This window comes from Cryptomeria japonica, chromosome 6, assembly GCF_030272615.1.
Source record: "Cryptomeria japonica chromosome 6, Sugi_1.0, whole genome shotgun sequence".
In the NCBI taxonomy this organism is placed as follows: domain Eukaryota; kingdom Viridiplantae; phylum Streptophyta; class Pinopsida; order Cupressales; family Cupressaceae; genus Cryptomeria; species Cryptomeria japonica.
In genome coordinates, this window is record NC_081410.1 from 652,748,102 (window position 1) to 652,761,910 (window position 13,809).

General features: G+C 39.5%; 1 protein-coding gene across 1 annotated transcript in view; it reads left to right on the forward strand.

Annotated features, from left to right (window-relative positions):
* Positions 1–12,292, forward strand: part of LOC131033164 (alpha-amylase 3, chloroplastic) — a gene marked incomplete at its 5' end in the record, with an annotated part of 239,132 nt that extends 226,840 nt beyond the window's left edge. The window contains 2 exons of the mRNA XM_059222246.1: positions 11,185–11,352; positions 11,589–12,292. Of these exons, the coding sequence (XP_059078229.1) occupies positions 11,185–11,352; positions 11,589–11,747 (327 nt within the window). The remainder of the gene's footprint in view (positions 1–11,184; positions 11,353–11,588) is intronic.
* Positions 12,293–13,809: the final 1,517 nt, after the last annotated feature.

Below are 13,809 nucleotides of genomic sequence, written 5' to 3' on the forward strand. Positions count from 1 at the left end.
TTGAAGTTTTTGTTGATGACATTATCTTTGGAGGATATGAAAACTTGAGTATGAAGTTTGCCGGTGATATGCAGAAAAAATTTGAAATGTCTATGATAGGAGACATGAAATTTTTCTTAGGTTTGCAGATTTCACAAACTGGAAAAGGTATTTTTATATCTCAAGCTAAATATGTGAACTAATTGTTGAAGAAGTTTAGGTTAGAGGATTCTAAACCAGTTGGAACTCTTATGGTGACTGGCTGCAAATTATCAAAAAATGATGAATCGCTGAAAGCTAATCAGACTTTGTACAAATCTATGGTTGGTGGACTGCTATACCTAACTTAGACTAGACCTGACATTATGCATGCTGTTTGCATGGCTGCTAGATATCAAGTTGATCCGAAAGAGAGTCATGTCATTGTTGTAAAGAGGATATTCAAATACCTGAAAGGAACTGTGGATTATGGTTTGTGGTATCTGAGGAATGATGATTTCATGTTTTGTGCTTACATCGATGCTGATTGGGCTGGTGATGTTGATGACCAGAAGAGTACCTCCGGTGGTGCATTCGTTTTGGGTAAGAAATTGGTTTCATGGGCAAGTATGAAACAAGATTTAGTTTCCCTGTCTACTGTTGAAGCTGAGTACATTGTTGTTGTTAGTAACTGCACTCAGGTAGTTGGGATGAAACAAATGTTGAAGGATATCAGAGTTATCTATGACAAGCCTACTGTCATATATTGTGATAATTCCAGTGCTATTAATATGTCAAAGAACCCGGTGCAACATTTAAATACTAAACATGTATCAATCAAGTATCATTTCTTGAGAGAAAAAGTTAGTGAAGAGGAAGCAAAGCTAGAGTATGTGTCTACAAAGGAACAAGTTGCTAATATTTTCACCAAGCCTTTGCTTGCAGATACATTTGTCTATTTGAGAGACAAGTTAGGGGTATCTACCCCTCGTGATGGGAACTAGATGCATTGAGTTACATCAATCTGGTGGACTTCACAGTCTTATCTTCTTGTCCGGTTTGATGAATTTATACTGCTCTTTTGGTGGAGTAGTCTGTTTGTGGTTTAGTTGAGCTAATTTGTTTTGGATTAAGCCAAAAATAGGTTTTGAAGGGACCCCAGAACCCTTTACAAATGATTCTAAGAGGATTAGAATCAGAGATTAACATCCAAAACAAAACGGGTTGCATGGATAAGCATAAAAAACAGCAACCAAAGAGACAACAAAAGCCCAGCCGGGCACAAAAAGACAGCAAGGAGACCAAACCCAGACACAGACAAAACCAACAACTAGAAAACAATACAGACCCAGTTACATAAGGCTTTTGAGGGTCTCAACGACCTCCATTCACTGTATTAGCAGCAATCTTCATAGCTTTGTAATCCACATTTTGAATAGCCGCCTTTTTCTTCATATTCCCACTGGTCCTTTTGCAGGGTTGTCCACCCTGAGCCGCCTCAACATCATCCCCAGTAATGACAACAACCCTATCCGGCTACTCTAGACTATTCACCATAGTGCTCATAACAACCACATACTATTTGACAATTTTGTGACTGCTTGCCATTATAGTTTTGAGGGTGTCCTGGATATTGTTATAGCCTTCCTCAACATGGGTAATGCGATCCTCCAGCCTTTTCTTCAGCTGATCAAACCCCTTCACCCGTCTTCTTGATGCAGTCAATAACTGTCTTCTTCTCAACCTCAGTTCAATTCCCCTCATTATTCTGATTACCTTGAGTAGAACCAACAGGGATCGCTTCCATTTTGCTTCCTAGGGCTCTTTGGTTGATCCTTATCTCCTTTAGTTCATGGAACAAACATTTGAACATGTTGAAAGTGTCAATAGCATGTTCACGAGCCATCCCAACACATTATCATAATCCTCCCTCTTATTGTTAAGCTCGACACTTTTGGGATGAAGGTCTTCAATTCCAACCGCACCCACATTACCAGTCTCCTTATTGGATGAAGGAGAGGTCGGGACATTAGGGCATTCAAGGTCCTTACCATCTTCTACTTTCTCGCTAGAAGAGGGGGAGCCATTCTCAGCAGAAGTAGAGGAGGACATAACAATGTTCTTTTGCCCTGTTATACCCTTCCTCACCTTAGGTTTTGAACTTGAGGGTATTTCAATTTTAGCTTTTTTCAGGGGAGGGGAATTCCCTTCAGACCCAGACCCAGACCCAGAAGCTTCATTGTCAGAGTCACCCGCACTAGTCTCTTTCTTCTCAAAAACAATGTGGATATAATCATCAGGGGGAGGAAGAGCACGGAAATGGGCATCAATAAGGACCAACAGGCCTTTGTGCAAGATGGGAAACTTGGAAGGGTTCTTGCAGTGGTCACTAAAATTAACCCTAAGAGTAGACATGAGATAGAAAGGGAAAGACATCTTCACACCATGGCGGAAATGATTCAATATAACAAAGTGATGACCATACACCCTAGTATAACGTCCATCCAAAGTAAGGTAATTCATGATTACCTTAAGAAGCTTCTGCTAGAAAGACTTATTGACCGCAATGTCATAGTAATTGGCCGTCTTTTTTACAATTTTGGCCCGCTCCGCCTCCTTGGGGAAATTCTGCACAACTTGCTCAGTATACACAGTCTCTATAATACTTCATACCCTCCATAGATAACCTTGTGAACTGTGCAATAAGGGCTTCATCAACCAGGACCTTCCGACCATGGAGAACAATCGTTCCATCCTTCCAATTTTGAGCAAAATAGTTCGTGACATCCTGATTACACCCTTGTAGCCTCTCAATGTACTGAGTGAACCCCCCTTTCTCCAAAATCCACCGTAGCTTCTTTTCATTCTTCAACTGCACACAGTTAGGCGGCTCAATTCTTTTTCTCGCACCACCCATTCTAACTTGCTCCTTGTAAAACTCTCTGCAAAGAATTTTCAGAGTGAAAGTTAAACTCCAGAAAATGTTTAAAATCGCCCACAAAGCATGCGAAATAAGTTCGCATCAATTTTGATGTCCTCTTTGGCCACCTGTCTCAATTAGGAAAGTATCAATAACTCTAGAAACACTCGGAGTCATTATGGCACAAGCTATCATTAAATTTACTCCCTTGACTTCACTCATGGAACAAATGCATAGCAAATTCCGAGTCCAACCTGTCACCTCAGGTCCAACTAAGCTGTGCCTTACACGTCACTCCTCTATTGGCAAGGAAGTCGGCTGCCACATTGGCTTGTCTATATACATGAACAATAATGCATCTATCAAAGGTTTTAATAATATCTTTTGCCGCCTTCAACCATATATCAACATTCCAAGCCGGAGTAGATTTGCCCTTTAGGTAGTTGATAATATTCTTTGAGTCCCCCTCGACCCAAACAAGCTTAAAGTTGTACTGTTTAGCAAGTTTTAAGCTGTGATAGGCTCCTATAGCTTTTGCGACATTATTAGTTTATTTTCCAAGAGGGAGAGCAACAGCAGAAATGAAGTTGCCATAGTGATCCCGTATCACCCCTTCACAACCTGCTTGACCAGGGTTCCCCCTAGCCGCACCATCAAAATTGATTTTCACCCATCCTTGAGGTGGAAAATTCCAACTAATGTTGTCCATAGGATTGACCTTAGGTTTGACCAAATGAAGAAGATAACCAAAATCCCAATCCTTGACAACATTGACTTCATACTCCTTAAGGATTCCACTTTGAGAAAGAACATTGGAGCTAACAGTCGAGAGATTATCAGAGATGGCTCTAGCAATTTTCTTGAAAACAATATTAGGAGGGAGATGGATATTCCTAAAGATACGATTATTACGTTCATTCCATAAACCCCACGCCATGTGAGGAAACACAAAGGACCATAGCTTCTTCAGGAGAAGATTTCTTGAGGGCGGATTCCATTGGTGAATGAACTCCTTTATGGCCCCCGAGAGAGTCCAACAAAGACCCCATTTCTAAAGCACCAATCCCCAAATCTCAGAAGTGTAAGAGCTGTGTAAAAACAGATGATCAATAGATTCAGCATCCCTCATACACTAGCATCTATTTGGGATAGAAAAGCCTCTCTTAACAAGATTGTCAGTTGTTAAGATTTTATTAAGAAAGAGGAGCCAAAACAACATATTGACCTTAGGAGAGAGGTCTTTGATCCACACCTTAGAACACCAAGAGACATGGGGTTCCTTACATCAATCCACAAAAGCAACAAAAAACTTCCCATTAGGAGTGAATTTCCAAATAAGCTCATCTTCCACACCATCCTCCAGACCAAAAGAATTTAGGGAAAACTGCAAGTGAGTAAAAGGAGGAGTAACAATAGAAAAATTCACCCACTTACCCTCCTTCCAATAGTCAGCCACCATTAAGCCAAAAGATGCCACACAAAGATCCCTTAAAGATCCCAATGTAGGATCAGAAGCGAGTGAGTGATTCCCGATCCAACAATCATCCCAAAACCGGATTATTCTGCCATTCCCCAGCTTCTATAAGGCTCCCCAGCTAGCCACTTCCCTAGCCTTGAGGATATTGTTCCAAAGATGAGAGACCCAACGGGGATATGTGAAGAACTCAAAAAATCCTGCAAAGAATGAACATTAGAGAGGTATTTATTGTGCCATAAGGTGTTCCATTCCCTTCCACAGTCATAAGATCTCCAGACCTGTTTTGCCAAAAGAGCATTGTTAAATTTTTTTAATGCTTCTAATTCCCAATCCACCATATCTCCTTGGCTTGCAGACATTCTCCCAGGCAACTAGAGGGATTCTTTTCTTTTCCTCAACCCCAGACCAAAGAAATCTTTTATGAATTTATCAATAATTTTAGCAAATTTAGAGGGAATCTTGAACAAATTGAGGCCATACACTGGGAGGTTCTGAAGTGTAGCTTTCAGCAATTGAATTTTACCAGCCTGACTCAAAAGGATGCCTTTCCACCCAGCCAACTTCCTATTAAATCGATCAATTAAAGAGAGCCAAAAGGAATAAGAAGGTTTAGATCCCAGAGGGAGACCCAGGTAAGTAGAGGGGAGCTTACCTATGAGGCAACCAAGAATGTTAGCAATCTTCATTTGACGCTGCTCAGGACTATTAATGAAGTAGATAAAACTCTTGGTTCTATTAACCGTCTGTCCAGAAGCCTTTTCATAAAGGCAAAGAATTGATCTAATGACTTTGGCTTCCCCAACAAAGGAGCTTCCCATTAAAATGGTATCATCAACAAATTGTTGATGAGAGCAAATCAAATTGGTGGAGGCTGGCTTGAGGCCCTTCAAAGATCCTTCATCCACCTTTTAATGAATGAATCTTCTCAAACTTTCTGCCATTATAGTGAACAAAATAGGCGATATAGGATCACCTTGCTTTAGTCCCCTCGAAGTTCTAAACAAATGAGAGGGCAATCCATTGACAATAACTGCAGTTGAAGTGGTGGATATAAGTTGCCAAATCAAACTGATGACCTTACTAGAGAAACCAAAAGCATGAAGAACTTTTTTTAAGAAGCACCAATCTACTCTATTATAAGCCTTAGGAATGTCCAATTTTAGAAGAAAGCCTTGAGACTTTGCCTCCAAAAGTGAATGGATGTTTTCATGAACAGTGATGATAGAGTCAAGAATCTGTCTCCTAGGCACAAAGCCATTTTGTTGAGGAGAAATCAGAAGAGGAAGAATCTTCAGCATCCTTGACGTAAGGACCTTGGAGATAATTTTGTAGAAAGAATTGCACAAGCTGATAGGCCTAAAAGCATCCAGAGAATCAACCCCCTGCTTCTTAGGGATGAGGACAATAAAAGTTGCATTCAGTTCCTTTAGTAGGGATCTAGCTCCAAAAAACTCTTTCACAACATTGGACACATCTTTCTCCACAACTTCCCAAAAGTGCTCAAAGAAGAACATAGGAAAGTCGTCGGAGCTAGGAGCTTTACTGTCATCAAAAGAAAAGACAACACTCCTAATTTCTTCCTTTGAAGGAATGGTAGCCAAATTATGATTTTGGTTATCAGATAGGACTTTAGGTATGATATCAACCAACAGATCTTGAGCCTCCAGGTCTAATAAAGTATCTTTCTTCAGAAGATCAACAAAGAACTCAACAACAACTCCACTTATTTCATCCTCATTATCTATTCTTCTCTCATTCTTCACAAGGTGGCCAATTCTAATTGTAGCCCTGTGTTTAAGGGTAGAGATGTGGAAGAATCTGGTGTTTATCACCATCCTTAAGCCATAAGGATCTGGATCTCTGCCTCCAAAAGGTCTCTTCCCGGGCTATAATTTTGTGGTATTTGGACAGAACCTCACTTTCCTTAGCAAAATTATCATTCACATAACCTTTATTTTGGACTTTATCTTGGATCAAGCTCAACTCCTCCTGAAGAGCAAATTTCTGAACGAAGATGTCCCCAAAGACTTCTCTATTCCACTTTTGAACCTTCTCTTTAACATGCCTTAACTTTTTAGCTACCCGGAACATGGCGGCGCCATCCACTTGAACATTCCACCAATCTTTCACAGTATTAAAAAGGTTTGGGTGGGAAAGCCACATTTTCTCAAATCTAAAACGAAACCTCCTTTGTGGGCCATTCTTAGGCTCAGCCATCAAACATATAGGAAAGTGGTTTGATCCGATTCTAATCATGGAATTCAGAGAACAAACATAATGCTGGATCCACTCAACTAAAATCAAGGCCCGAATAAGTCTTAACTTGAATCGGCTCAGCTCCAACACGACGATTAGACCAAGTGAAGGAAAGTCCAGATAAGTCCAAATCAATGAGACCCTGGCCATTGATGAAGTCAGCTAAGTCCTGTTTGCTATCATTCTGTATCTGGGATCCCCCCAAATTTATCAGATTCCATAAGAGGGGTATTAAAACCTCCCATCACCAACCAAGAAATGTTGGGATAACGACTTCAAAAAAAGAGAGCTTTAGCCAAAATTTCCTCCTACAGACTTTATTATTGGGAGCATACACATTGGATGGGATCCACGAGAACCCATCCCTTGAATGTTTAAACAAGGTAGCCACATGGTTACCATCATGACAGATAGGAGTGCCTTGAATGAACTGAGTATTCGAGAGAGTAACAACCCCCCAGAGCTGCTCCCTTGAGATTCACAAAATTTAGAAAACTTAATTTTCTCCACTTTATCTTTTGAAATTTTAGTTTCTTGAATAAGTAAAATATTCGGTCTTTGATCCCTAGCAATATTACGGATTATGTCCTGTTTATGACTATTGTTAAGACCTCTAATATTTCAAGAAATGATCTTCATTTCTTACCAAGAGAATTAAACAGACTATCATGGATTGTTTCCTATGATCCATCCGCTATGTTCTGCATGCACTCCTACTCTCTTTGCCACCTGTTAGATTTTCTCCTTGCACTTCGAGGTGGCCGGCAGTCCGCCTTCACTCCGTTGCGAGTAGTAACTCCAAGTTTTTGCTGTGACTTCTTTTTCTTTGTCACTACCTTAGTATAGCTCATTTCTTCGTCAAATTCAATTCCCTCCAAACCTGTTGAATCATCAACCTAGATAGAGTGTTGTGAAGAAGAGTCACCCTCAAGGATCTTCTTCAAATCACTGAACCCAAGATTACCGAACGATGACCCAAGAAACGGAGAAGATTGCCGGTCTTTGAAGTTATATTCTTCCATATCCTTGAATCTACAGTGGTTTGGGGGTGAAAGTTCTCCATCCTCCAATTCATCTACCAATTCCTTTTCTTCTTCATTTACAGCCACCACATTCCCCTTAGCTATCTCTTCTTCATCCTGAACAGGGGCCTCCTCAGGAATAATCTCTTGATCCATATCCTTAACCTCAAGGTTTTGATCTTCATGGATACTCTCTTTGTTGTCTTCCTCTTGATCCGTTTCATTCACTTCACTGTTTTGGCTTGGTTGAACATTATTTTCCTTATTGATTTCATGGCTCCCATCAAGCCCTTCTTGGTGCGCAATATCTTCCTTCTTGTTTTGAGCTTTTGTGTCCACAAGTTTAGGTTTCCAGACAATAGGTCCTTTGTGGGAATCTTTCTTAGTATTCCAAGGGCATTTCTTTGCCCAGTGGCCTACCTTTTTGCACAAGAAACAAACGAAAGGTAACGATTCAAACTCAATAGTTTGAACTAACATTCCTAGCTTCGACACCAGTTCAACTGACGAAGGGAGGTCCTTAGATCTAGACACCCCCACACAAATCCTAGCATAGACCATTCTTTTCCTAGCTGCCGTCATTGGATCAATGGATAGGAGTTCCCCAAACACTCCAGCAATGCCCTTGAAAATATCTTCATGCCAATATTCCAGACAACTTAACCCAACAGGAATAGTTTCAAAAAAGGCATCAGACAAGTCCATATTCAAATTCCTTCTTAAGGATTAAGGAAGACCTCCCCATAATCCAAGGGCCACCACAGAGGATAGCCGGAATATCCTCAGTGCAAGAGAACGCAAAGGAGAAAAAACCCCAAGGGAGAGTTGACACCTCAACTTGCCCTTTGATCTTCCACCTCTGACTAACAAAAATCCTCACCGAGTCAATGTTGGGTCTACTAGGCCCGGAGAAATTTCCAACAAGGGTGAGCGCCATGATAGCAATGTTGTGGTCAATCACTTGGTCACGAATAGAAAAGGCAACCTTACTGCTCACCTTATCACAAGTGACAAAGACAGGGGGAAAGGAAGACTTTCCAGTTGGCTTAACCTCGAATAAAGCTACCCAACGATTATTCGTGGCACCATCTAAAAAAGGTACGTTCCGTGGTCCCCGTGATAGGTTGGACAACCTGAGAAACCCGTGATGAAGACATCACGAGGAACATCCACAAGGGGAACCCCCAATGGATGCCCGTCCCTTGGGTCCACCTGAAAACCCGTTTTTGGGTCCCCACCATCTCTAGTCTCCGCATCTCCCTGGTTGTCCTTAGTGCCAGCAGATCCAGGGGATCTCGAGCCAGTTCCCAGTGAACCCAAAAGGGACCCGCCAGGATCCGCAGAAGCATCGCCTGAAACCCTACCCTGAGCGCCATTTCAAATAAAAGATAGTTGACCTGATTTGTTTATCTAAGGGGGAGAGTTTGACTTTCTGTTTTGAGAACTTTTGTCATTGATGTCAAAGGGGGAGAGAAAGCATGTGAAAAACTGTATTATCTGCTTGATCTTAGGGGGAGTTTGTTGGAGATGTTTTCTTTCTTTGCATTGATTGTTTTTCACATCCATATGTTGCCATCAATGCCAAAGGGGGAGATTGTTGGACATTGCTTCTGCTAGGATATGATGTTCTCATTGATGTCAACATATTCCTGTGATTTATTGATCCGGTTTGCAGTTGGTTTTTTTGATCAGTACTTTGCAGAGTTCGGTATTTCCTCCGGTATATTCCGGTGTGATCAGATCTTGAGTTATGATTTTGGGAGAATGTTTTGGATGTTCATGTGTATCTATATTTCAGATGGTTCGTGATTTGGTGCTCCACAAGCTATCTTTCTAGTCCGAGTTGTTGTTGTTTGAGTGTTCTTGAGTTTCAGATGTTGATCGATGAAGATTTGATAAGTGGTGTTGGTGCAGCTATTGCGGATGGTTCTAATGTACTTGTTGGTGTTTCCTAATCGTGTCCTATTTGTTTTGGTGGTCCGCATTGATCATTGTGCGTGTTCTTGGCGATTTTGCTGATCCGGTGATATTCTTTGTGTTACGTGGTATTCTTGGTGGTGTAGTGTGTTGTGGTTGATCTTGGAGACATTTTCGGTGGTGCTGCGTGTTTGAGCATTTGATTTAGGTCCATGTTATATCATGTATATCATTGTATTGGTCTGGTGGTCAATCTTTGTATCGTGTGATGTAATTTTGTAATTGTCAGTTCAAGGTTTGGCCGACCTCGTTGCCAAGGTTGATGATCAGTATATATAAGTGATTTAGTCATGTAATTTGGGTATCGATGTAGTGTTTGCATTATCAGAGAGTGGTATATGTGGTGCTTAAGCGAATTTATCCTTTGGTGTGGTGTATTGAGTAGAGATTGTTGCAGGGCAAACAAATGTGCTTAATCGGAACTGTCATCAGGCATAAGGACATGTTACATTTGCAGTTAATATAATCCGGATTGTTATCCGATCATTATTGTAAGGTAGTGAACCGTCCCTGAGGGTTGTAGCCTTTTGGGCCTTATTATTTTGAGTAGTGAGCTCTAGGCAGTGTGCCTGAATGCATGTGCATTCCCCTTTGTAATATTTACACATACTACTGTAGAGTATCATCTTATTGTGGGTAAGTTCCCACTGTGGTTTTTCCCTTAACCAGGTTTTCCACGTCAAAGTCTTGGTGTTGTGTGTTGTGCTATCAATTTGCTTATCTGTGTTGTTATTGCAGTTTATCAGATTTGCATTTGAGGTTAAGTTTGATAATCCGGTGAAAACTGATTCACCCCCCTCGCAGTTTTCCTTCATTGTTGTCGCCAACAAAAGTTACATACAGCCATATCAAGCATACACATACAAGTAGAAGCTATCAAAATCTTGAAGACTCTAAGAGCAATTACATCACCTAGTCCATGAGAAAATTTACTCAACAAAAGAGATCTTTATGTTCAATCGGAAGTCATTTTGTTTGATTTAGAAAAAGGATTTACTATAACTGTACTTTCTTGCATTATATTCTAGATCTAACATCAAATTTGTCCTCAGGTACTTCTAACTCCTACATCTTTGTACTTCATAAATCGCAAATCTAGAGATTCTTTGTTGGAAGATATCACTTGCAGGAGCTAGTCCTGTAAAAGACCCTCCATTCTTTTATTCATTTAGGGGAGAGTTATGAATTCTTTTGATTGTATATTTTAGCCTAGAGTTAATACTCGACATGCGTGGAACAAATTTTCATGTCTTGGATTTGGAGTGTAAATGGTTATTTGTTGACACTCCGCCTCAATTTTTAAAGCAAGAAAAAAGAACGCTATCGTTATAGCTTTACCTTTTTTCGCTTATTTAGCATTTTAATTTTTAACTGGTGCATGCTCATCTATGTACTGCTTCCTTTGATATAGTTTATTAGGTAGTATTAATCGGAAATGGAAGGGGATTTTATTTTATTTCAAGACTAGCTGATTGAAATACTAATTTTACTCATTTTCCATTTACTTGGATTGATATTTGTACTATCACTTCGGATGTGCTTTTCAATATGTACTGAAATTGTATGTGCACCAGGGACACTGGCGGTTTCCTGCTGGGAAGGAAATTCAAGGTTATGCATATATTTTGACACATCCTGGGACTCCAGCAGTCTTCTATGATCATCTGTTTTCACATAATTATGATAGAATTGCTGCTCTTGTTGCTTTAAGAAAGCGTGCAAGAATCCACTGTCGCAGTGTGGTAAGGAGCCATGCCTTAAAAAATATACTCAAATTTACAGTTTTACTCTGAGCTAATACATCCTTTGAAATCTATTATATGACACATTTTTCTGTAGTTTCTGAGCCGTGTGCAGTTTTTCTCAATTGAATAACAAGTATTTCCTGCAATTATCGATATTTATTTTCTTCCTTCGTTTATAACCTATGCTTATGTAGATTCTTCACAAGTGGTATCTTGGTTTTGCTTTCCTGCAGGTTCGTATAGAAAAGGCAAAGAGAGATGTTTATGCAGCAAATATTGATAAGAAGGTAATAGTGAAGATTGGGCCCGGGCACTATCAACCCCCAGATGGTTCCGGGAAATGGATTTTGGCAACTGAGGGCCAAGACTACAAGGTTTGGGAGGCATTGTAAGAATTCCTTATGTTCCCAGAAGCTCATTCTCGTAGAAAGACTGCTACTTGAAACCTCTGGCCGACTAGGATATATATGTAGCTGTTAAATACAATGTTAGTATGAAGAGTTGAGCTTCTTACTATGAACTTCAAATATTTCTAGTAAATGAGCTGTGCCATCAAGGGATGGTCCAAGTGGGTTTAGAGGCAGGATGATAGTACAGTTGTACAGATTCCACTTTATGGCAAGAGTTCTGCTCAAAGCTTGTCCCTTGCTGTAAAAGAGTATGTATTATAGGTAATAATGATGTAACCAGTTTCTAGTCACGATCCTGATCCTTTTGTTTACCCTTTTGCTTGTAATTATCCCGTCCAAGAACTATCGGCATGGAAGTATTGTCCTTCAAAACATGGACAAAACACGAGCATTTCTTTTTTATTGAGTGACAATCACTAATAATAGCCATATCTATATTATTTCTGAGCCTGAGGCTATTGTCCAGATGGAAAGTCATGGTCATGTAAAACGGGTTCATTTATTTGAAATAATCGCTTCCAAGTGGATCTTATGGGCTTCACGAAATTGGTCTAAAGGGAATTGTCTTAATGGGTTTAAATGGACGGGCAATTTGAAAATCTATTATTTTTGGCCAAGAAGAGTATTGTTAACACTTGTTTGTTTCTACGCTGGTTTATCAAGAAAGAAACAACGTCGGTTATGTGCTTTTACCATATCACTATTATAGACAATGATCTTAATGATTTTATAGCTTGAGGATATGAAGGGATATTAGGTAGTTTGTTCCTAATATAAAAGAAGCTTGAATATAACTTTAACGTGTTATAAAATTCAATTGTATGAAAATATGTTTTATTCTTATCACAAAATGACCATGCATTATATATCTAATCAGTTATCCATGGTGATGTTTCCCGCCAAAAAAATTCCGTTTTTTATAGGGGACGTTTCCAAGACTTGGAGATTTGGAGGAAATGTTCCTTTGCACCACCACCACCTCTGCCATCTTTGTTGAGGAAGCCGCTAGGTTGCTTGTTATATGGTACATGTCATTACATACTGATTGTAACCTCTAACTTCGTGAAAACTACTTAGCCTTTCATGGGGCACTCACAAAGATGTTATATTGTGTATTTTGCTTTGAAGATTTCAATTCACCTCTATTTTTATATCACCACCCCTATCCTCCCTACCTCCACCCCCTTTTCCCCATTGCTCCGCCATCGCCCCCCGCCCCCTGCCATCCCCTCACCGTCCTCAAATTTAGGCCCTTTGTCCCTTGGTCCCTGAAACCCGTCCCCATGTCCCCATCAAGAAAATTTGTAGAACATTGAATATTTTTGTAGTTAGGAACCTTACAACTTTGGTCTACACTACAATCCTTATTTTTTTTAGCCAAAAAAATAAAATTTAGAAGTGTTTAAAAAAATCCTTCACAATTTTGAAAGTATACATGGATGTTAGATGTAGTCTAGATGTTGAACTTTTGATTTTTGCTAAACTATAATGTTCACCTTACTACCAATTCTTCTTGTGACACCACCACCTAAAATCAAGGAGAACTAAGTTCTAGAAATACTTCCTCGAAGGGCATGCTCATCCTTATATGTGTTGCTTCATTTACAACTTTAGGTGCATTAGCTTGTCCTCCAATAAATCTTATTGCTTATGTTGGTCTTGTCTCCTTTGTCTTCATGCTATCTATATACTAATCTAATAATGTTAGATTATTAAAAATAATCAAAACAAGTCTAGAAAAAGAAAATATCGAAAAGAGTGCACTATCATATTGTAAGAGTGTTGAATATATGTAAATCTCATTCCAAGTCTTTAGACTCTTCTTATGATACTTCCTTTAGAGTTGCAACAATGTATGATTTATTAATTTGATTTGACCATTTATTTGTATGTGGAAAGTGGTTGGTATATATATATATATGGTCACAAAAAAAAAAATTTCATGCTTTATGTAATAAGTGGTTGGTATATATATATATATGGTCACAAAAAAAAATATTTCATGCTTTATGTAATAAATGTCAATGCAACACAAAAAGCTATA